This window comes from Neltuma alba, unplaced genomic scaffold (assembly GCF_004799145.2).
Source record: "Neltuma alba isolate B1F8T4 unplaced genomic scaffold, ASM479914v2 tig00004928_pilon, whole genome shotgun sequence".
In the NCBI taxonomy this organism is placed as follows: Eukaryota; Viridiplantae; Streptophyta; class Magnoliopsida; order Fabales; family Fabaceae; genus Neltuma; species Neltuma alba.
In genome coordinates, this window is record NW_021633912.1 from 226,310 (window position 1) to 250,120 (window position 23,811).

Consider the following 23,811-nt stretch of genomic DNA (forward strand, 5'->3'; position numbering starts at 1 on the left):
TGATTCCCTGAAAAACATGCTGAAAATCTTCCATAGTAATTCTAAAGTCTTCTCTAGTTAAATAGCAGAACCAACACATACAAAGCCTTCCAGCAAATTTAAAATCATCAGAGATGAAACATGAACATGAAAACCAAAAGTATTCCACTGGAAAACCAACGTATTATACATGCCAAACTAATAAATAGGTAGACGCTACCTATGTCAAGATGCCTTATGAGGGAAAACATGTTGAGATAAGACCATTACATGTCCTGAAACCAAAATACCACATTTTAATGAGTTCAGCCAAGCCAGTTCCCGATGTTTCACTGAGACATGAATTACAAATTCAAATGCCCAACCACGTAATCTTTCCTGGTATAAAGCATCAAAATCACGCCAGTATGACATGCCTCCTCACGACGGTGATTTGGCATGATGTTCAAGTTAAATCTTAGGCAATGATGGCTCATCCAGTCACCAAACACTGCCCTCCCATTTCGTCATCCGAACGGGAGCCAGTGTTCAGGTATTATGATCAATTACATGCAAATTAAACAGTCGAATACATATATAGACACGCCAGTTACATCAGATTACTTACACAATAAGAACGTCAAGGAATTGGGAAGAAGCACGGCACTAGTTTAGGCCCCTTTCTGTGGCAAGGTTTCAAAAGCAGAGACCGTGTTCTCAAATTTAATTCTATGGAGCGGAGCACCACTTTGCTTGATAGCACAAGCTGTCTTTTCTTCCAAGGGACAGCGTGCTTTCAGCATAGAGAATACATGATTGTTTAATCTCCTTGCTTTCTTCATTGCTTCCAGTAACGCATCCCATCCCTGTTGGCAGAGAAAATGTGACTGTCACGCAAGATATCTCTTGGTGATTTCAATGCTTTTTTTTTTTTAATATAAAAAAGCATTGAAATCACCACACACATTTCTAGATCTTCATATCTATAATGAACTTAATCGATCACATCGCTGCTTATTACTCATCTGACACTGAGACGATTCAACAGGCTCCCCATCCCCATCTGTCCTATATCTGATTTCTTCTATACGAGGTAACAAGATCGCCTAATCTTTACTCATTATATTAGCAGATTCACCACGTGCACCTATTAACGATTTAGACATGATGCTAATTGACAGACACCACCAAATGAGGCAAGGTACCAGAAATGTTAACAACAAACTGCCATCCATCCCTTTTTATCAAGCCTAATTGCTCATCAACGGAACAAACACATGCATTAATCTAATAGATGAAAGCTATTAAACATTATTTATTCTTAGTTCAAGTAATTAAGCATTGTAAACCTGTACATGAAAATGCGAGTTCTTATTTGTTGGAAACACAGATGCAGCCTCTACTTCTGCAATATTGAGGATCTGATATGAGAAGTCGAAGAGCTCAAAATGCAGCTGTTGCCCAAGCAAATATATTACGGTGCAGCCACCCCAAGCCACTGAATCACCCAGCCTTTCATGACTATTTGCTGGTACTTGGACAGATGCTTCTAAATATCCCTGCGTGGTTCAAGCACACTAACACTCATCAAAATATCTTTTTTCTTATTTAAAAAAAAAAAAAAACTGCCATTTCATGAACACATTAAACAATCAAATCTTGTGCAGTTAAAGTATGAATTTTAACATTTTAAAAGGAGAAAGACATGACATCATTAACACAAATTCCTATTAAAAACTCTCAACAACAAACATGGCGAAAATTTATGTGGAGACAATAATACGTCATTTAAATAGAAAATGGTAGTTGATGGTTCTCCTATGACTGAAACTTTGCAACGTTAGCGAAGGAGAATATGTGCGCCAAGTGCTGCCATTAAAAATCAAATAAATAATTAAATGCTCTGGCTATATTAAAGACAGTATAAAGGAACAGAATTTATTTACAAGTTGGAGACCACTGTATATGCGGTAGAAATCTTTAGTAGTTGTAATGTCAATGAAGCCTGTCTTGGGCACAGCACTCCATTTGCTACAGTATTTATCTAACGCAGCACTTGTGAAAGCAAGGGCATACTCCAGCACGCTTCCAGTATTCAAGTTAGCCTTGTATAAAAGATCTGTAGCAGTCAAAAATGCCTGATTAACAAATGACGAGAGACCAAAACAAAAGGACCTTTCAAGAAAGGAAAAACAAAATGAAATGAAATAATTCATAACAGCATATCGACAAATCTTTTTGGTAGTCTGTCAAATCCACAAGTCGAAACATCTTTTGCCATAAAATTAACCATTCGAACATTACCTTAAAAAAGAATTACCGAGAAAGGCTGGACACATGATGTAATCTAACTGATTCATCTCTCTATCACTTGGGAGGAAAAAGGTAGACAAGGATAACAGAAGTGCTTTATAGTCCCCCCCCCCCCCCCAAGGCTCAGTAGTTGAAAGGGCAGAAAAGTACCAAATATCAGGAAAGTCAAATTGACGTTGCCTTAACTAAGAAGATACATTTTCAATATCTTCCTGACCAGGAGGTGTGCTGACAAGACACAAGCTAAAAGCTTCACGCTCCTATATAGGATTCTATTATTGCCATCAATGGTCCTGATCAAAACAACTTGCTAGACAGCAATTCATTTTGCACCAACATAATAATACCCATTTTAGTTTTAACTGGACAACTTTCCTACATAAAGTCATAATTTCCTTCATTCTCTTAACCTTTGAGCAATTCCTTATAATCAATCACGTCCTGATTTACAAGATCATACAACAATTTATTTTTATGGCATTAAGTGCATATGCACATATTCCACCTTCAGTGAAATGAAATAAAAATAACAACACATATCTAATAGCATACCTGCAGCTTCTGCTTGTTTTGCCATGATGTGGAAAGAATTAGGGTTTGGGCATCCCGGGCTTGACACCATCGCAGCAGTTGTTGATCTAAAGAGATTAACAACAGGGCTGTCTCCACCATCATGAGCATTTAACACTTGTCCGTCTGCACCAGGAACCAAGCCCAACCAAGGAGCAGTTTGCATGAAGTGCATTGTATCTCTTTCTCTCTGTCAAGCATATAATATATACTGCTAAGATTTGCAGCCAAAGTAGCCCGCACAGAAAAACTGTTTTGCTTTAGGAAAGTAATTGATGAGTAAAGAAATAAATACATCAAACAAGGAATTCTCCCAACAACCCCCCCCCCAAAAAAAAAAAGCAATAATTTGTTCAAATGATATTGTTAATTCCCTTGTAAATCCACATGGGAAACCCCCCGGAAAGCCATTTGCTGAAATCCACAGAATATGCATTGCTTAGCTGTTGCGCATAATATAAATGAAAAATGTTTGCGTATGTAGTTCTGCTATTTTTTGCATCCAAATTAAGTAGAACCATATCACGATAATGCTGAACAATATCATTTTAGTATCCATAATCATTGAAAGTATTATATACAGTTAAGGGCACAAGATTACCAACCAACACAATATCTAGAAGGCCCATCCAGTATAGTACACTTCCAATCTCTTTAATCCCACGGAGAACCTCTGCTTTCAGCTCGGACTTTGCCCCCCAGTTAAGATGTTCTTTAACAAGCCTCACACAGGCTGCAAGAAAATAACCAAATAATTAATTTCAAATGCTTGAGTATAAAATTCAGTAAAAGGCTATGTAAAAGCATTGTCATTGTTGATATCATGAGTTCATGATAATAACCATGAAATGGAAAAAAAAAAAGAGTAATAAAGATTTAAGAAGTGCTAATACCTAACAAAGATCCAAATATTTATGATTATCTCAACAACTGTATGCAAGTGTCAAAATTCAGGTGTCTAGGGTCGATAGTACAAAATTGATGGTAAAATTAATAAAGATGTTATACATAGGATATGAGTTAGGTGGTCAAAATAAAAAGAGATAAGGAGTTATCAACATGTTCATGTACCTGTCACACCTCCGTCGAAAGGCAGAAGTCCGATAGTTTTCGGCAATGATTCTTGCAATCCAGTGATCATTGGTTCAATCATAGTTATCTGAGAGTAGCGCACATAAAATTTTACTGATGCATGGAATTTTTCTTACCCCAGATCCAAATATATAGATACCCAAGGATGCACTTGTACACATTAGATGCATATATGCATGTCTGTCAGGCTCCTACTTGACAACATCTATATATGACCTTCATCAGTCAACATTTTCAATCCTACCCACTTTTCCTTTGTTTTAGTCACACTTTGAAAGACCCATCAGGATATTACAGAAGTTAGATGATCTGACTACTATGCTTATTTATACAAGCAGAATGGAAACTAAGGTAGTATGAGAAGAAGCCTGAGTCCAACAGAGGATATATGGAATGCTCTATATGATACTTGAGGGCTGACTCTCCCACTTCAACAGTTATCTTTTGAGGAAATCCAACCCCACCTTGAGTGTCCATCGTTTCATTCCCCGACATTCTGAGAAACAAACAGGCCCTATGTGTTAAGATCCTTGCACCCATTGCTCTGGTAATATTATTGGCTTCATTAGTTTTATGAATTAAGATTTTTGCTCATGTCATCTAGTAAAGGATCTTTCCCTTCTGTCCACTCTGTGTCTTGGATTCTATCACAGACGAGGACAATTTAAGATAGCCGGCTCCCATCAAGCTTATGGCAAGTTATGACAAGGAAGCCTTAGCTGTATTCACACAGGAACACATGGGCTTACTGGACTCCTGAGCTGGGAGAGGACAGCAATGAAGGGATCTGTCTAGGCTTATGGTTATAGTGTGCAAGTGAGGAGACAACCATCGTCATGGACTTTGCTGGTAAGGTAAGGGTATCTGCTAAGGGTGATTGGTAGATCAAGAAAATAATCTGATACCACAAATATTTTCAAGACAAGAGGGAAGCCAAATGTCCATAACAAGCTCATGGACTTGGCAAGGAAAACAAAAACAAATAAAGCTCTTCATTAAAGCCATTACATAATAAGCACCAAAGATGGAAAGAAAATAAGCACACCAAGAAAAGAATCAAGAAAAACCATAAGAACCACCTGAAAAGTTCCACCATTCTTTTCCGACATTTTTCTCAAAGTTGAGGTTTGTCAAGGAAAGCAGTCCACTCGAATAACCTAGGAGCCAGCTCATTGATTTTCCAGCTTAAGCCACTCACAATCCTTGAGGTTATGGATTAACTTTTTCTGTTTTGTTTTGTTTTTGGGATCGAGCAGGGGTTATAAGGAAGAGATTGATACTTGAGAGACTTGTAGTTTAAAAAACTGGTAGTAGTTAGCAGACAGAAGAGCAAGAGTTATTCTGTTATAACAGCACGGATATAGACTAAATTCCCAACTATTCTTATCATAAATAACAGTAATGCGGGAAGGAAAATGTCATGAAACTGTTGCAAAAAGAACTACTATTTTTCCACTGTAAGAGGTCCAATGCTAGTGGCTTACACATATTTGTTGTGGCACAAATAACAAGCTAACTCGTGAGGTTAGAAACCACAGTTCACGTAATTCTCACAATACACCAAGCCCCCCCAGAGGGAGACTCAAGTCTTATACCTTGCAATTGGGTCCAAACACGGTCCAATTTACTCCCACTTCAAGGTACAAATGCAAACAAAAAGTGAGAGAATCTAGAGATGAAGGACCAAAGGATCTCACCAAAGAAGTAAAGAGCAACATGCAATAGATATATCCACCATATTATAAAGTGTAGCATGAAGGTGGCCAAAATGCATGACATGCAATTGAAAACACTAATGTTCCATTGTCTGACATACCTTGTTGGATATGTGATCCAGGAGAGCTCGAATGAGCCATGGTAATGATCTGGAACCTAGAAGTCGAGCAACTGAAAACATGTGAGGTATTCCAAAGAATCCACTATGCAATCGTGCAAAACTTTGATGAGCAGAGTTCAAATCCTACCATAAACAAAGAATATTGTACAAAACACGTCATTAAGCAGAAAAAACTTCGGTTGCGAGAGTAAAGCCAAAATAAACAAGTAGACAAATAAGATAGTTTTGAAGAGAACAAAAGGGGAAAAAACAGAAGGAATAACTACGGTGTAGGGCAAAGCTAGTGGCTCTCAAACAACATCATAATTGGTTTTATTATAACTGATTGCAGATTAAAAAAGATTAAGTAATAGATAAAGAAAAGAATGTGGGTAATGCTTACTTGAGTGCCGCAATAGAAATTAGCCTTGGCAGAGGGTATAGATGGCTTCTGCAGAGGAGTAATCTTTGTTGATCTGATAAAACGTTGAGTGGTATTGCAAAGAATGAAATTGGGCAAAAAATCACTTTGCATCTCTGACCAAATCTAGCATACACAAACAGATAATATGAAAAGCTCAGAAATGGCTCAAGCCATGCACTTTCATTTACCATTCAAATAGTGATTTCTAATTCGGCATATTAGCAAAACAATCTTCATATGCATAATTATTCATCTGCAGAGACAAGAAAGACAGACACCTGAGAGGCCAGTCGACTAGAAAAGGACACAAGAGAAATGTTCTCTTGCATCTCATTCAGCATGAGACTGAACGAATCTATAGAAAGATCTCTAGACAGCAATTCATGGGCATGTTTTAAGACATCCAATAACTTCTCCAGTTCCTGCAATAAAATAAATGTGTTGCGTCAGCTAATGATTCTTGAGGGAAAAAATTGAAGAAAAGTGAACCCACTAACCACTATGGCGCACAGGTCCTGACACTCAAAACGATCAAAAAGAAACTCCAGATTTTCACGGAAAACCTTGTTCATCCTTTCAATGATCAAACTTCGCAGGTTGATTGTCCTCCCAAGTAGCTGCGCACCATAATATTGTTAAGAATGCAAATTTTCTTCTTTTTTTTTTGGGGGGGGGGGGTTGTTAATGTTCTGCCAATAATGATCAGCAGGCACATATGTGAGGAACCTTTATGATGTGTGTTTGTTTGTGCACGCACGCATGCATCTGACCCGTAGATCAGGTACACATTTATTCCTATTCAAGCTAAATTTACTACTATATGTGCAATGGTGATGACTAAGCCTCTTAACATACTTCTGAGTTATGATGGCTAGAATTGGAGTTACCACTGAAACAATATACTACCTCCTGTCCTTAATATAAGACCTTATTTGACTTTTATTTTGGTCTTAAATATAAGAACCCAATCCACTTTATCTCTCATATTTATCCGTTTTTTCCAAGATAATCCTTCTAATAATGGTAGTTTTAGCCAATAAATTTGATTAACAAGGATATTTTAGAAAAAAAAAAAAACCTATTTATTACAAATAACTAACTTAATTTATTTCCTTAATATACTCAAATTAGTCAATTAGCTTTTATATTTAAGACAGGAGATAGTATGTGATAACCAAAGAAATTACAAAGACATATTCTGTAGAAAGCAATGTTTTTGAAGACTTTGACAATTGAGGGAATTTGTAATCAGGTTACTATTTTAGTATTTATAATGAAAAGAGAGATAGAATTTGTCAAACAACTCATTGCTCCATAGTAATAATTCTTGGGATGTGTCTTGCATATTATGATGTTCTTCCTTTGTGTGGGGATAGCCAAATGATACCTGAATCACCACTGCATATGATAATTCTTTTAGCTGAGAAAGTAATAGAAGAGCTTCTATTTAGAAAGGTGGCTTTAAGCTTTCAAACGCGGGGTATCCAGATGATCAATGTAGCTCGGTGAATTGTACGTTATCTTGAGGGGAGGGAACATGATGTGCCTAAACTGCATAATTCTTGTGTACATCTTCTTTTTTTCATCCCTTTTTTGGGCTCATGCGATAAAAATTTGCTAAATCCATACAGTCAGACAAGGTTGACAACATCCAGCTTACACTTCAATGCACCAAATCAAATCATAAGAGGCAAGCACTAATAAAGTAATTAAAAAGCAACCTTGACTTTAATCATCTTCAGCAGCATATTGAACCTCATAGGCTGTACAGCATACTTTTCGGCATTGTCTGAGGTGAAGAGGAAAGAAGGATCAAGTAATTCACTGCAGTATTTGCAAGTAACATAAGAAGTTTGTAATATATCAACAGAAAAGGCGAACAACCAAGAGAGTAAAAAGAGCACACCTTGCTGCCCAGCTTTTATAATATGTGAAAATAGTTTCACATAATTTTGAAACAAATATATCAAAACAATGGTCCACCTGTTAAGAAGTTCACATAAAACAATTTAAGAATAAGCTCGCAAATTGAAACCATTTATGTTACTTCCAAGAATTTTCAGCGCCTCGTGCAATTTATCAGATAATATCTAGCATTGGGTTGAAAATGGATTATACCTCAGCCTCAATTTCATCATAGAGGAATCGTTGCTTCAGCACCACCAATGCTTGTTGGGCTGAGTCATTATAGACATCAAATGGCATCAGAACACTCTCCAGAAGCCCACAATTTGGTGACTCAAGTACACAATCCACCAACATCCAGGGAAGAGAGCACTCAATTGGAAACTAAAACGAGAAAAATTTAAACTTTTAATTCAAGGAATAGGGAGAAAACACGCACATATGAGCAAGAAATGGGAAGTAGAAAAGCTACAACTTCATATCTAGATGCTAGAAAGAGAAATCTCTAGTGAAACAAGGAAACTCTCAGCAAATGCAGATGCATATGTATTGACTTATCAGAGTTGATATATATGTATGTATGTATGTATGCATGCATGCATGCATGTATGGAAAGCCATCAGCAAAGATCAAATATAAGCAGCTTGTCACAACGATTTTTTTTTCTTTAGATAAAACACATTGTCGCATCCAAGATGGAGAAATATGGAGACTGACTTCCATCTTGCTTGAGAAGTCCATGGGGAAACTAACAACATCCAGTTCGGAGGGTGGGCAGAGGTGGCAACTAGACCACACAAATTCCAAAAGGGAAGATCATTAACTAATACAACACTTCGCAAGTCCTTGTTTAGCAACTTAAACTCTTGGATGGAGTGGTTCAAATGGCATCATCCCTATTATCCATTGAAGAATACAAGTCTCAAATCTGAAAATAATAAGGGTATACAAACTTGAGGCCTCTAAGGTTCAGGAACACAAATCTAGGCCAAAAAAAGGGTTCGACCTAAGGCCTTTAAGACACCAAGAAGACGAGCCCCAAGCAATGGGGGGAGAACGACAAAAGGAAGCAAGAAAACAAAACAGGAAACGGGAATCTTGGAGAACGGAAGTCCTGCATTTAAAAGTAATAGAAGAGATGAAGGGTACATAAGCTTGTAGCAACGCAAACCAAGTAGCTTAAACCATTTTGGTGATGTGGACAAGTCAAAACATACAACTATACAAAAGTCAGCACTATCCCCTCAGAAATTTTTAAGCTATCCTATAAAATATAAATGAACACTCTTAATCATAATATATTTGACAGTTTGTAACAGCATCAACATGAAGACGGGCTGATTCAAATAAATGTCTGAACAAATGCCTATGAGCAGTCAAAATGCAACATCTTGCAAGTATCTTGGAATTTTTAAGTTGCTCCTACTTGAGGGTATTTGTGAACTTAACAGAGAAGTTCATTTTCAACTATCTCACTTTTTCTGTCTTAAAATGATCAAAACAATGCCTATTTAATGCAAGACTAATATTAAGCACATGCTTAACAAGAAAAACGAGGTCAGTAAAATTGAAAATTTTCAGTTATATGTGTACACAAGAGTGTATTTATTTACCTGAATGACTCGAGAAGACTCTAAATAAAATTCTCGAAACCATAGGAAACCAAGGTCTGTCAATGCTGCCACAGTGACTACAAGCATGATTAAACTAAAGAGTCAATAAACTGAAGCATGTATATGGCTAGAAAAGAGTCAAAAGAGTTCAAGATCATTCCTAAGAACTAGTGATAACCAAGATCATCTAGTTAATTTATGACAAAACAAAATCGCAAAAGGATAAGCCTGCCATGATTGTTGTAAAAGGAATGCTCTTCACCATCTAATTCACATAATCTACAACCGCCAAAAGTATATCATGCAACAATATATAACCCCCAAAAGATTTCACTTTATGGCCCTGCGGTTATTTAAATATCAATTTGCCCTCTCAAATTAGAAGTTCTCAGAGGCTGTATACTGGATGCTTTAACATTGCGTCAGAGCCCAAAGGCCTAGATTTCAGGTACACGTATAATTCAGTTATCTGGCAGAACCCACTTTTTATATCCCTTATTTCCGTTTCCAAGGGTTGGACCAGCTTCCCTTTTGTTCTGAAGATGTCAAATACGAGAATGTGTAGTCCCAAATTGGTTGGATGTGCAATCCAGTGAAACCAATGATGAGCCTCCCTTTAATAACACTTTAAGCCCTAAAAACTTACATGGGAATGCTAATCAAACCAAGTTATTTAAATAGATTCTTAAATTTTGCATAATATTTGATAGATCAAGGCAGAAATTGTGGAAATCCCAACATTTTATGATTTTATTTTATGTCCTCTTATTCTTTATTTGGTAGATCAGACTTTGTTCCTCCCTGATTCTTAGGTGCGGTTGTTGCTGTAATATTCAATGTACCAGTTGTATATATGGTGTATCTTTTTTCCATGATCCAAGAGAATGAACGCTTCACATGCAAACACGGACACATGATCAGTCTAAGGAATTTACCTGTATAGTCCAGAATATGAAGAAAAAAACCAAGCTTGTAGAAAAATGTCTCCAGTTGTTTTAGATCATTAACAGGAATTTCTGACGCACTATTGCCAAAAAGCCCACCTGGCCTCCTTAGGTTCCCGCCAGAAACCACCTCATATATTAAGAACTGCAAGCAGTGCACCTGCATCAAGGAAATTAGTTCAGCAGCTACTCTCCACAAACTATGTAACACGATCACCCACAGAAATAATTCATGAAGTGATGGGTGCCAGAACACACAGCATATCATAACTTCAAATTACACCATACATGTGTGCGAGCACACATGCGTGTGTGTAAATGTGTAAACAAGACCTTAAGAGTTCAAGTGAACTGATTATTAAAGCCCCAGATATACCTAAAAAGCCTAAAACAAAACAAAACATTTAAGTCTTCAAGTTACAAGGTGCATTTAATAAACTACAAAAGTTCCCAAGTACGCTAGATATTCATAGGCATTGATTTTCCTCTCCTAAAATAAGCCTGCCACAATTTCCCATCAGCAGGTTTGTCAAAAGCCAGGTAAAAATTGGGCGTCCAAATATTTTTTTTTCAATCTTAGGAAATCTATTCGTAACAATTCATATAACACTTGGTAGAAGGAGAATAGGAAATGATGCAGACCTGAGCAGCAGTTGGGGCAACTGCCCTTGGATAAAAGAAGTTTCCTTTGCTCTCTTCACCTCCATGCTGCGATGACTGTAACTCTGATTCTGACTTATTTGTATTTGCCATCCAATCTGCTGAAAGAGTCCGCATATCAGAAAGAATCCTGAAAGCAAGCACTTGAGTGAATATGTGAGCATCTAAAAAAACTAAGGCAGGAAAGAAGTATTACATGACAGAGGTTCATCAATCATTGAACCATTGCACATTATGTTTGAAATATCACCTCAACTGACACAACACGCAGAATTGGGAAAATAGCAACAGCAATTTGAAATACTTCATATCTGCGTGTCAATACAAAATAGTTCTCAAATGTATGAGCTGTTTACGTACAGTATTGTAAATGACATTTGCCTTCCAATGGCACAAGCCCCAAAAACATTTAAACATTATCATATAATGATGGCCACAACAGCCATTGCAGCTATCATGTCAACCCCATGATTTTTATTTTATTTTTTTTGGTTGGTGATTATTTCAACACCATGACTTAGGAGTGTTTTATCGTGGAAATCCCTGAAGGCCTTCAGTCATCTTTAACTCACGGATCCTTTGTTCATCACATTTTGAAAACTTTCTCTGAACTCCAACACACGTTATATGTGGACCTAATTTTCATATTTTCAGCCTCTCAAAATGAAGCTTCTGTTCTAAAAATGGAAGTATACTCCTCTAAATCTCATTGATAGTTTTTGCGTCTCAAATATCAGATGCACTGGTGCACGTTAGCAGAAGTTTCTCTTCACATGAAATTGTATCTTTTGAACAGCTCCTGCTGACATCAAATCAACTAGCGCACAATCAACACAGTAGTTATTTGTAGTCCTTATCTCTTTTGCATAGACTCCTAAGCAACGTGGGGGAACATTGGTGAGGCAAGATGGAAACAGGCACATCCTTAGAGCTTAGAACATATATAGGTAGCTTATGGAAAAAGAATTTGGACATGATTAGACTTCCGTAAGTGTGCTTTTCATGAGCTGGATCAATATAGTAAATCGTTTATGGGTTCAATAAAAATCCTCACCAACTTCAAATCTACAAAACCACAGAAAAATTTCAGATGCAACGAAAGGCCTTCACCCCAAAAAAAAAAAAAAAAGGATCCGTATGCACTTCATTGGTGGCAGAACCCACAACGCCCACCCCTGTCAATGTCTTAAAGCATCCGAAAGATATTTAGAGAAAACCAATCTGAGACTTTCATCTTTATTGAATGCAAGAGAAAGCAATTTCTAGGGACCACAACCACAAACAAACCAATAGAAACCCAAGAAACAGGAGGCCCAAAAAGGAAGGGGGCAAGAAGAGAGAAATAAAATACAAGGATAAAGGACTGTCATAGGGTCGAATCAAAGACCACATAATCAGGTCTACTCAGGGAAGTATACAAGCTTACCCAACAATTAAGACAGCCAATTACCAACAGCATACACTGAAATGGACTAAATTTTTAACAGGAGACCCAACAACTATTTAATTTACAGCAAAGCTTGGGGACTCTCAGGACTATCATCAATAATCTCAACAGAGAATTAAAATTGCATTTGCACAAGCAGCTCGTGAAATTGCAAAAGTAACTACCTGATAATACCCAATAAGAATCAAGCTTCCTACCTAGAGAGGTCCTTCTTCTTTCGGAAGGAAGTCCTCAACATAGTAGCTAGTGTATTCTGGACAAAATCTTGGACCTCAGCATGTATTGTCTCCCATAAAGCATCAGCTACCAGTGTATCACATCGCTGCATCATAGATCCAACACTCTTTATGTAGCTGACTAATTCAACCAGCGCTTTCCTTTCCTCTGCAGTGTAATTATATCGCACTACCTACAAGATGAAACATTAATTACGACAATAAATCTTATAGCATAAAACACAAAACACATTGGTCTGGAAAAAAAATTCAGCTTGATAGAAATGCTATTAATGTCGCATTTAAAGGTTCACAGCTCATAATTTACAAATTTTTCAATGACGAATGGAAATGATTAATGATGTTGAAGAATTAACAACAACAACAACTGAGTCTTATCTCACTAGGCGAGGTTAGCTATACGGATCGCGTGACATTGATCTCTATCAATGACCAAATGATTAGTGATATCAAAGAATTAACAATCCAAGAGAAAAAAAAGAGTGAACAAAGATTTGGCTTTCCATAGCAGAATTCAGGTTGGAGTTGTAAAAGAAATTCTAAATTCTCGAGAGAAAGAATCATAGTAAAGACATTGGTCTACATGGTATTCTTATTCCGTTTGGAAGAATTTAGAAGAGGAGTACTTTTTGACTCACTAAGTTGTTTAATGAGATTTTAAAATTCAAGTAAATGCCAAAGGAGAGGAAGAAAGTACTTCGGAGCCTATATAACTTATGGGCGCATTATAAAATTACGGCAAGAGTGATTGAGCAACAATGCTATATAATAGAAAATACTGGCAAATGATCGGATGATATAAGACCAACAATGCCATATGATAGAGAATCTAATAGAGAATGTTGGGCAATGAAGGAACAAAAGCAAAACTAAATAATAAGGGTACTGAAATTATGGATGTGTAATCACATAAGCAAAGACAAGACCCGAAATGATATACAAGAAAAAGTTGGTGTGGCCCTTACTAAAGAAAACAAAAACTTACAACACAAACAAAAACTTGCTTGAGCTATTAGACTCAAAATAAGAAAAAAGGGAGGCGCCAGATAGCCAAAAAAATTAGAGGACTTAAAGACCTTACCTTTTCATAGTCAGAGAATGACGCAGAAGAGTCATATGATTCTACATGTGTTACGTCCTTGCAAGGGCGAGAAAATTTCCATGCACATTGCTCCCAGATACGTGCAGTCCATCTGCTTAAGAGCTGAAAACCTTCAACAATCATATCATACATATTCCCCTTGACTTCTTTGCTCCAATCAACATCTGAACCATCAGTTGACTTCAACAGAAGCAGCTGCAAAAGCAGATATAATGAACAAACAAATAGGCTTTAAGGCTATGCAGCATAGACAGTAACAAAGCAAACAACAATGTCCAAAAATTAATTTCAGGAGGGCTCTCAATTATGATTAGATGGATCAGCTAAGATTACAACACCTGATTCATGGCTGAAGCAAAACGAACAGTGAAATCATCATGCTCAGCACGGATAACCCCAATATGATTGATGATCAAATAATGTCTCTGATAGGTATTATAAGTCAAGGACGCATTCAAAAGGCACATCATGATGAAAATTCAAGCAACGGCTAATAAGCAATCTCAGGGAGTAAACAAGCATGACCACAACACGATAGACATGCCATAAAATCAATCATGAACAGAAGAAGAGGATCCTTGAAATACAGGAATTTCACAACAAATAATATCAGGGGATCACATAATCGTCACATTGCCATCACTTAATCATGAGTAAATACAATAAATATACTTATAAAAAATGCATAGTACCATATTTTCATTGTTTGAAGTTGCAGATTATTCATCCTAGAATAATTCCTCTATTCAAATCAAAACTGGTAGGCGGTAACAAGTATTAAAAAAGGCATCACCAGAAAAAGAAATGCCTGATAGAAATAACAATTGCCTAAGGACATCAAAATTATCTGTAGGATATTCTTGTGCTTCACGAAGTGGGAGTTCATGAGGGGCTGGAAGAGTAAGAAGACGAGTCTGAGAAGAAAATTTTTGAAAATATGTTGTTAACTCCTTCATTATTGCAGCTGGAGACAGATGTAAATCTGGAAATGCGGGAATGACTGCATCATTCTGCAGAAATTAGAAAAAGAGAGTGATGCAAATAAACTACTTAAGAGATAAATGAAAACAAACAAATCCATGTAAAATGAGATTATGATGAAGCATATTTAACATAAAAATACCTTAAATATATTGATCAGTCTATTGATCTTCACCCGCTTGTACAGAGACTCACTATCCTTCTCCGATGATGTTGCCAGGACAACAAGAACAGGCAAAACACGAAGAAGAACATGACGTTCTGGGAAGAGAAGTGCAAAATCTAATTCCAATGACTCTACAACAAAGACTATGAGAACTTGCAGAATGTCTTCTACACTATATCAAGTCAAGGAACGGAAAAAGAATAAATGTCCAAGGACAAAGGTTAATAAAATTGGTGATCCAGATGGTATAAATTGATACAAGTTCTTTGCGTACGTCTATAACAGTTTCTTCCAGGTGAAATTATTTTACTAGCCTAGTCTGTAAATAGTAAATATAGAACCATGGGTAACTCTACTTTTTCCGTTAATCCCCCATCTCCACTAATATACCTAATCAGTTTGTTTAGCAGATGCAACATAATAACACCAAAAAGAAATCTCTCCTGTTTTATATTCCATCTTGCTTTCTCTCTCCTACATCACTTTACTAATAGTTCACTTCATAAACAAAAGAAGGCAAAGTGCACCTATATTCCTTTAACTTCACACAAGGTTTTGGCCCCCCTAATTTTTATCCTCTGACCCTAACACCATTAACAAAAGATGTTGAAATTGAAACAAGACAATCTCAAATGCTGATATATTAGGTTTAATTTTAAAAAATAACAATAATTGACACAAAATACCATCATTTGAAACTAACAGTATTGGGATTAAAAAACTGGAAAAAAAAAATATTTCACAAAATCAAGGAACCAAATTGAAACTTTGTATAAACTTAGACGATCAAAGTTACACTTTTGCCAAGAGAGGAACCAGTCAGACCATCGTTTGTCAATTCAACCAGTTAACATTCAATGAAGAGTAAAATGATGATACGGTAATAAATTCAGGCCCTTCATTGCCCATAGATAGATGCACATACTAAATCTAAATAGTGAAGACAGGGTAAAAGTTGTGGTTTAACCAAGCATTAACAGGCACAAAGAAAAAAGAGAGTACAAAAATAGGATACTTGTTCACACGGAACATCTCAACATGCAAATTCAACAAGATCGCCCACCTTGTGCTTAAGAAAATCTGCAGGTAAAATGAAAAAAGGGGGGGTCAATAGCAGCCTATCTTTGGTATGGAATTTTCAGATCAAAAGCCACACAAAGTTGAAAACAATTAGGGAAAAAAAATACATCAATAATACAGAAAATCATATTGCTTGCTTCCTTTCATAAACATAGAATGGCCAAAAATTAGGCACCTGTAAATCATCTAACTCCTCCCTCATCGAATCAGTGTCTTGCCATTGACCACTGACTTGTGTGAAAGTCCTGGCACATTAAGAAAAGGCAACAAAATTTAAAAAAATGGGAAATTGCAATAAGTAATTTGTCGATTTTGAAAATGTATTATAGCCGAGTTTATAACTGTCTTCATGATACTCCAGAAAATAATCAAACTCTATTGAAGCTGGGTAACCAGAGTCCCAACAGATATTTCCTCCTTCATAAACCCCTTTGGAAATCCAAAGCTTCTCTCAAAGGTTAAATATCACCTGATCAGCTCTTCTCAACCAAAAAGGGTTGACCTAGATAGGATACAGGCATGTAGAGTGGCTGGGGCGCAATCAGGTTTTCTTCTCACAAGTTTTCCTTCTACTGGCTTAAAGATTATAAACGACATTGAGAAAGACAAGCTTGAATATTGTAATAGCTTCTTTTGGTCTCTTCATACCCTTTTTAGCTAAAAATTTCATTTTGATGATGAATATCAAAATACTCATAGAGCACAGCAGTAAGAAGACAGGACAACAAGATTTATTTTTGGTACTATTTCACAAGCATTGAATTTCCATCAGGTAAGAAGGTCAGGGACAGATGCAGAATGCTTGCACGGTTAAACTAATCTGAGGTTGATGGCTAGATTTTCCTTTTTGCATTAAAGTTGAAAAAATCAAAGCCACATTTTTCCCTAAAACTTCCAAAAAGATTTAAACATCACCACAGAGTATGAGTTTGTAGCACTTTTTTACTAAATTTTTTTCACAGGAAATAGGAACTGCCTTCAGCTCACTCCAGCATCCCGGGCATGGCTGGGCCGAAGATATAAATTATATTGATTAATAAAAAGAACTAAGCATTTCTTATGTTTTATTCTATGAATGCATCACTATCAGCAGACATAAGGTTTAAACTATCAGAGTATCGTTTATTCTAGATATGCATAAATCAAGTAGTATATAGTCCAATTCCCTCCCAAATACCTCCAAGAAAAAGTCCAGGATCAGATTTAAAATTGTTAGAATCACCATATACAAAGACAAACATGAAGAGGAATGCATGAGATATAATTTACCTTTGATAGAGTAATAACTTGACCAAGCCAAAATTATTAAAGAAAGAGGAAGTTCTAGAACTTGAAGTTTAAGAAAGAGATAAAACAAACCATAATATATACACATTCACACACATGTGTATGTGCAGAGAGAGAGAGGGGGCACCAAGCATACCTTTTATACCATGAAAAATCATTAGGTATGCTAGCTTTAGCATTTTTCAGATGGTCAAGTTGCACCAAAACATCAAGCAACTTCAACATAGACCTACGGTAATCAACAGAAAGATTACGAAGGATAGGAATTATTTTTTATGATAAAAACAGATTGGCCACAGTGACGAACTTAAAAGGTGCATGAAAATATGACTGGAAGTCATATAAAAATTAAGGTGACCAATTCCAAGTGACAAACCACTCAAGCAGAATTTTAACACACCACAAATGAGAAATTGTAGGCCCATTTATGCGCCTCTCAGGCCGTGAGAAACGCTGCATGTCAGCAGCTAACTGCAAAATGATAAAAGTTCATTTCAGTGTAGGTTAGTCTAGACCTGGATAAATTCCTAAACCAATCAGAAAACAACGGAAAAATGGTAATGTACTTTGGAAGAAGCTGATGCCTGCCACCTCTGAATTTCACGAAGACGGCTCATTTCCAAGTCCAGAACTTGGTATGTCTCCAAGTATAGGTCAGCTTGACTTTGCTTCATAGAATCCGGAAGCTGTAACATTATGCAAGAACTGCCGTTTAATTCAAATCAATTGTAGTGGTAATTCATCTTCAAATACCAACCATTCTTTCCTTCTAGCAAAATTTCTACTTCTACCAGGGAAAAAAGGAAGTACTTAATGAGTTAATGTCCAATGATTGGTTTCAACTCAAGCATGTGAGAGCAGATTTACCTGAGGAAGTGCCTTAACACAACTGCGATATGTGTAAAGCACAGATGCCATCTCCTTCCCCTCTTGAATGAGGGCATTCTGCATTTGTTTCAGTATTTGCAGTTAAGGCCCATCGTTAGAGATGAAAAGCTAAGGAACAGGCAAACGCCCAATAGCAGCATACCAACTGATTGAGAGCTTTTGTGTCCTCTGAAAGCGATAAGCGGTATGCAGAAACGTCACTATACTCTACATAAGTAGTGCAACAATTAGTATGTGTCAAGAGCAAAAGATGAATAATCCCAAAAATGAATTCAGGATTATTTCTTAACATATATAATTATATATAGAAGAGAAAAGTCAAAAATACCAGTACCTACAGGACTATCCGTTGCACCTCTTTCAGTTGAGATCCACACTCCAGGACCCTGGACCTCCGGTTGCTCATCCTACATAATTGAGAAACAATAAAAGCAGCTTACATCTATGGAAACAAGAATACTGCGTACGTGAAGATGTCCTAGTTTGGTACCTCTTCCAAATTAAAAGCATATAAGTTTAATAAATAAGTAGTTTGCAGGGCCATCATTCCAAAGAAAGGGAGTAGAGAAGCTCAAGTCAAGATTAAAAGTAACTCGTATTCTCCCAACCAGATTTAAAATTTACGAATTTCCCATCAGCATGAATTAAGTTACGCATAGATTCCGAGATCAAATACCAACAATAGCATATCCATGAATGCATTTCAGTTTCATAAATATGACTGCTTAATCTACTAAGCAAATGTAGAAGAAATTAGATTTAAACCAGCACATTCACGTCAGATGTGCTCGGATGCAAGTACCTCCAGCGAAAATGTCGATAGAGCAGCAATGGCTTCCTCAACGGGTACAGCCATCATACAGTCTTCTAAAAATCTTGGAGAAAACGAGTGGGGTGCAAATAATAGAAAATCAAGCAAGATTAGTGCAGTTCCCTCTCCATCTCTGAGCTGTGCTGGTGGTTAGGAGAAGGGTCGCTGGGCAGGGCAGAACTTTGCGAGGCGGAGCAGGTGTAACTCCTGCGTGGACAAGAATGCCCTCCGTCGCTGCTACGGTTGTTGCTGTGGTTTAGTGAATTTTTTCTTTGGATGTAAATAGAAAATTTTAAAAAAAAATTACAAAACTATAATTGTAACACACAAGACGACAAGAGTTGAAGCATGAAAAAAAAGGTCAAAAAATAGCGAAATTTACTGGGTTGCTGTGTGCGCGTAGATACGATACTATACATGATAAAGCCGTATAAGTGTAAATTTATGTGTTTATATTGACCCCAAAAAAAAAAAGATATAGCGAAAGAAAGAGGGAAATACAATATATCTATATATAATCTATCTATATTGAATTTTATTATTTTATATTATAAATAAAGATAATTAGATATATATTATATTAGAGATTTGTTATGGATAAACTTTTAGCTGTTCATATAGTTCTATTCGACCTAAATTTAGATGCTATTACGTTATGTATACACAGTAACCAAATTTACTGTAAGAACAAGTGGGGTGGCAACGGTAGGGCCATCGGTTGCTTAATTCTCAGTCAATAATGATGAAATCCATTAACTTCCACGACGGCTTCAAGCCCAAGCAATAATAAAATACTCCCATGAATTAGCCAGGTCCTCTCGGCACTAGATAAGGCAGGCAGCGAGCGCACAATTTATAACACCATACAACGAAGGCAGAAAGCTAAGGGCTGGGGGAAAAAAGGAGGATAGAGCAAAAGGCGTACCTCCAAAAATCTCTCTCAGACCTCAAATTTGAAATGAGACTCGTTGTTTTATTGCCCCTCACTCGCTGGTGTCTAAAAAAGTATTTTACAGAGGGCGGTTCAGTGACAGTCCATCATGAACACGACATAGAAATTTGAGAATCCCTGCATCAGTTACCAGGTCAATTAGCATCCCCCCCTCCCCCCCCCCCCCCGCCCCAAAATAAAAAAAGGAGCACAAGTTACCTGAAATTTCGTTACCTTCACCTCAGCTGCCTCCACCTCATAGACAAACTCCAAGCCCCTAGAAATTAGAACGACGATCCATTTTAATATCCTCCTCAATTAGAATAATATAACTCTCCATCAGTAGCTCTCAGACCATCCTCCGGCACCCTTTAACTGAACAAGTTTCGCATCTTCCTAATGGTTGTTTCAAAGAGCTTCTTCTACAGGAAATCTCACGGAATATAACTATCATGTCCGTCCGTTAACACACAGGAGATTGGCTATTTATGTCTAAGTACGCAAATAAAAATTTCAAATGGCATGGAGCTTAAAATAACTAATTAAGGGATAACGGATGCGACAATTCAGTATTTTCATAGCTGCAATTATTTACTCGCCACCTGTGGCAAGCCCTTACAAGTTACGACCCAAGTAATTCTATCAATGCCAGAAGTGCTTAAAGAACAAAGTAAAGCTCGGAAGTCAATTCTCTCTGTAGTGACTCCCCCAACATGTATGAGCATATGAATATTTCAGTTTAAATAGGCTCCAAAACTTACTCAATCAGCCTCTGTTTAGATCTAGTTTCCCAAGGAAAAGAAAAACAAGCAGATGTTGCGTTAAATTTTTATCTCAATATATACAAATCTTTTCTTGAGTTCCAGATCCACTGTTACCGTTGTGTAAACTTACAATATCGTCAAGCCAAAAACAAAACGGCTATTACAAGTAGATGACTATACAGACTTACACAGACGCCACTCAGGTCAGGAGATGGAAACGGATGGTTGATTGACCACCCCACGAAGCAACGAGCGGTTGAATATAATGAAGCGTTGGCACCTCCTTATCTGCTTTTATTATCAGATGATGACTTTCAAACTAGTTCCGTTGTTCACGCATTATCCCTCCACCGGTCCGTATACACAATATCAAACACAGAACATTATTCAATGCTTCAGCTCATAGGGAACCCCACACTGAGAATTGAAAGACCCGTGTGATGGTCTATTATAATTGGAACGTTTCCCGCCTGAAAAGCACAACTGAAAAGTTCCATGCCGCCCGACTTATTACCGACTTGCCTTCCCGCGCAAGAATGCGCGCGGCTGGGCAACGCTTGTGCTTTTAAGCCTAAATAAAATCCATAAAATTCATCTTTATATTTGTATATGTGTTATTCTATAGTTATTTTTATTTTTTACCAGAAGTTTAGTTATTTATATTTATATTTATCTGTATGTATAATTATATATATATTTCCACCGAAAACTTATATATATTAGAGAGAATTACAATAAGGTCAAAGAAAAATTATTAGTATCAATAACAGGTAAACAGTTGTTACTTGTTATTTTATACACTAACAATTATCATTATAAATTGCTTTGTTATTACTGGAACTTTTAAATTTCAAGTAATTATGTTCTTTATTTAAGATTTTATGGCAGTTTTTTCTTTATTAGTGTTATTTTTTCGACTCTATACATTATTAAAAGTATACATGTTTTATTTCCCTGCCATTATATTTTATAATTTTATAACATAAACATTCTACCAAATCAAATATATAACAATTTTAGACATTATAATATTATTTTTAAAAATATTATATACCATCATTACTCGTACATTTATGATTAGTGTCAGTACTCTTAAAAATAATTATTCACGAGTTTTCAAAAAAAATTAAATTCGAAATTATTTTATAATAATTGAAAGACTGAATTATTCATTCCGAAGAATTTTAAGAATCAAAGCCTTTTAAATTTCATTAATTCATTTTTAGTAGTCATTAGATGTCATTTCCCATGTAAACTAATCTGATTGATGCTATGTGATTTTAAGGAAGGGTTTGCGAATGGTTTGAAGTTTAAAAAATTTATTGATAATTAGGTGTGGAGATTTAGACGTGGGGTATGTGAATTAACCTTACTTGGCTTGGAAAATAAAGGAAATTAATTATGATCCTAAGCGTGTCACCATCCATTTATCGGTCATCAAATTTGAATTTGTTCATAAAAAATAAAATACTTGTACAGCAATTCATCCTTCTTATATTTCAAATGCGCACTCAGTAAAAATAAACATGGTTAGTAAAAGCATCCATGCAAATATCATGTATTATTTATTATAAGACAGGAATACATATTCAATCCTCGAACTTTATACAAAACTCCAACTTATGTCCTGATTTCATAAAATATTTCTTAGTTCTGTAACTTTAACGCCATTGATATAATTAATGCAAAATACTGACACAGCAACATTAAATGCAGGCAAAATATTTTCAAATACTATTTTTTATTCCAATTATTTGTATCTTGTAAAATTAAAATACGCCAACAAGACATTTTTTAGAAGTTAATATGTTTGTATTTATATTTATTTTGTCAGCATTTTTTATCAACTAAATTAATAGTTTTAATGCATACCAAATATCAACGGTAAACCCATAAAAGTTGGGTCAATGACATTATTGAAATTGCATAGGCTAATGAGACTAAATTAGTCACAGTGAAATTTAGCCCCCAACCCCTCCTCCAAATTCCTCGCTCCTGACCCCCGGGGGGGGGGGAGATGCGTGGAGCTGACCTCCAGACAGAAGAAAAATGCTTCATTTTATCTCGCCTTTAAATCTTTTCAACTGAATAAATACCAGGGAGGTTAGGAGAAAATGGGGGTAGTTGAGCGTGATTTTTCTTTGCTTTATCGGTCCGTAAGCTTTTGCTAATTCGCGGGGAAAATAGCAGCGAATCGAATGTTTTATTTGACTCCTTAATATATCTTCATTTTGGGCTATTAAACATTCATGTGGGCACGTTGGGAATGGGAAGCTAATAAGAATTTTAGGCTTTCTCTGACAGCGTGGTGTATAAATTATGATGGTCCATGGAAGTCAAAAGGGCGGTATATTGATTGAGGGCTATGAATTCATTCAGGATGCAGTTATGAGGGGGGAAAGAGAATGTCATAGTGAAAAAAGAGAGCGCTTTATGGTACTCCCTCCGTTTCTTATTATAAGAGAAGAATAACCAAATTACGTTAATAAAAAAAACAGTTAAAATTAGTTAAAAACAATCAATATATAAAAGTATAATTTTTTTTCAAAAATGCCCTCATTGATAAGAAGAGAGAGACAATGGTAATTTATTAAAAGAAAGAGAAGTGGAAAGGAGAGAGAGTGTAAGTTGGAAACAATAAATATGGGTAAAATAGGAAATCAACACAAAAAAGTAGAGACAACTTTTAAGTGTCTCTTATATATAGGAACATGCCATAAGCATCAAATGTCTCTTATAATAAGAAAGGGAGTATATCCGTATAATAATCTGGGAAGAGCCTGGGCTCCAAACACAGGGAAGGGGAGACATGTTCCAACAGGG

General features: G+C 36.3%; 1 protein-coding gene across 4 annotated transcripts; it reads right to left on the reverse strand.

Moving 5' to 3' along the window:
* LOC114746191 (protein PIR) lies at window positions 1-19,491 on the reverse strand. Of its 4 annotated transcripts, XM_028934386.1 has the most exons (31): window positions 19,285-19,490; window positions 18,817-18,889; window positions 18,625-18,689; window positions 18,462-18,539; window positions 18,161-18,280; window positions 17,995-18,065; window positions 17,731-17,823; window positions 16,483-16,552; window positions 16,243-16,307; window positions 15,204-15,399; window positions 14,939-15,090; window positions 14,419-14,512; window positions 14,060-14,275; window positions 12,940-13,151; window positions 11,278-11,425; window positions 10,627-10,795; window positions 9,692-9,768; window positions 8,292-8,462; window positions 8,080-8,156; window positions 7,895-7,997; window positions 6,671-6,790; window positions 6,452-6,595; window positions 6,153-6,296; window positions 5,750-5,893; window positions 3,913-4,000; window positions 3,447-3,574; window positions 2,824-3,031; window positions 1,905-2,077; window positions 1,308-1,517; window positions 587-824; window positions 1-254 (listed from the first exon to the last, which is right to left on the reverse strand). In XM_028934386.1, the coding sequence occupies exons 1-30, from the start codon at window positions 19,339-19,341 to the stop codon at window positions 630-632; spliced, it is 3,861 nt and encodes a 1,286-aa protein (XP_028790219.1). In that variant the 5' UTR covers window positions 19,342-19,490; the 3' UTR covers window positions 1-254; window positions 587-629. The 4 variants fall into 4 exon arrangements, with proteins under 4 accessions (XP_028790219.1, XP_028790220.1, XP_028790217.1 ...); XM_028934387.1 differs by having other exon boundaries at window positions 1-824; window positions 1,314-1,517; window positions 19,285-19,491; XM_028934384.1 differs by having other exon boundaries at window positions 1-824.
* Window positions 19,492-23,811: the final 4,320 nt, after the last annotated feature.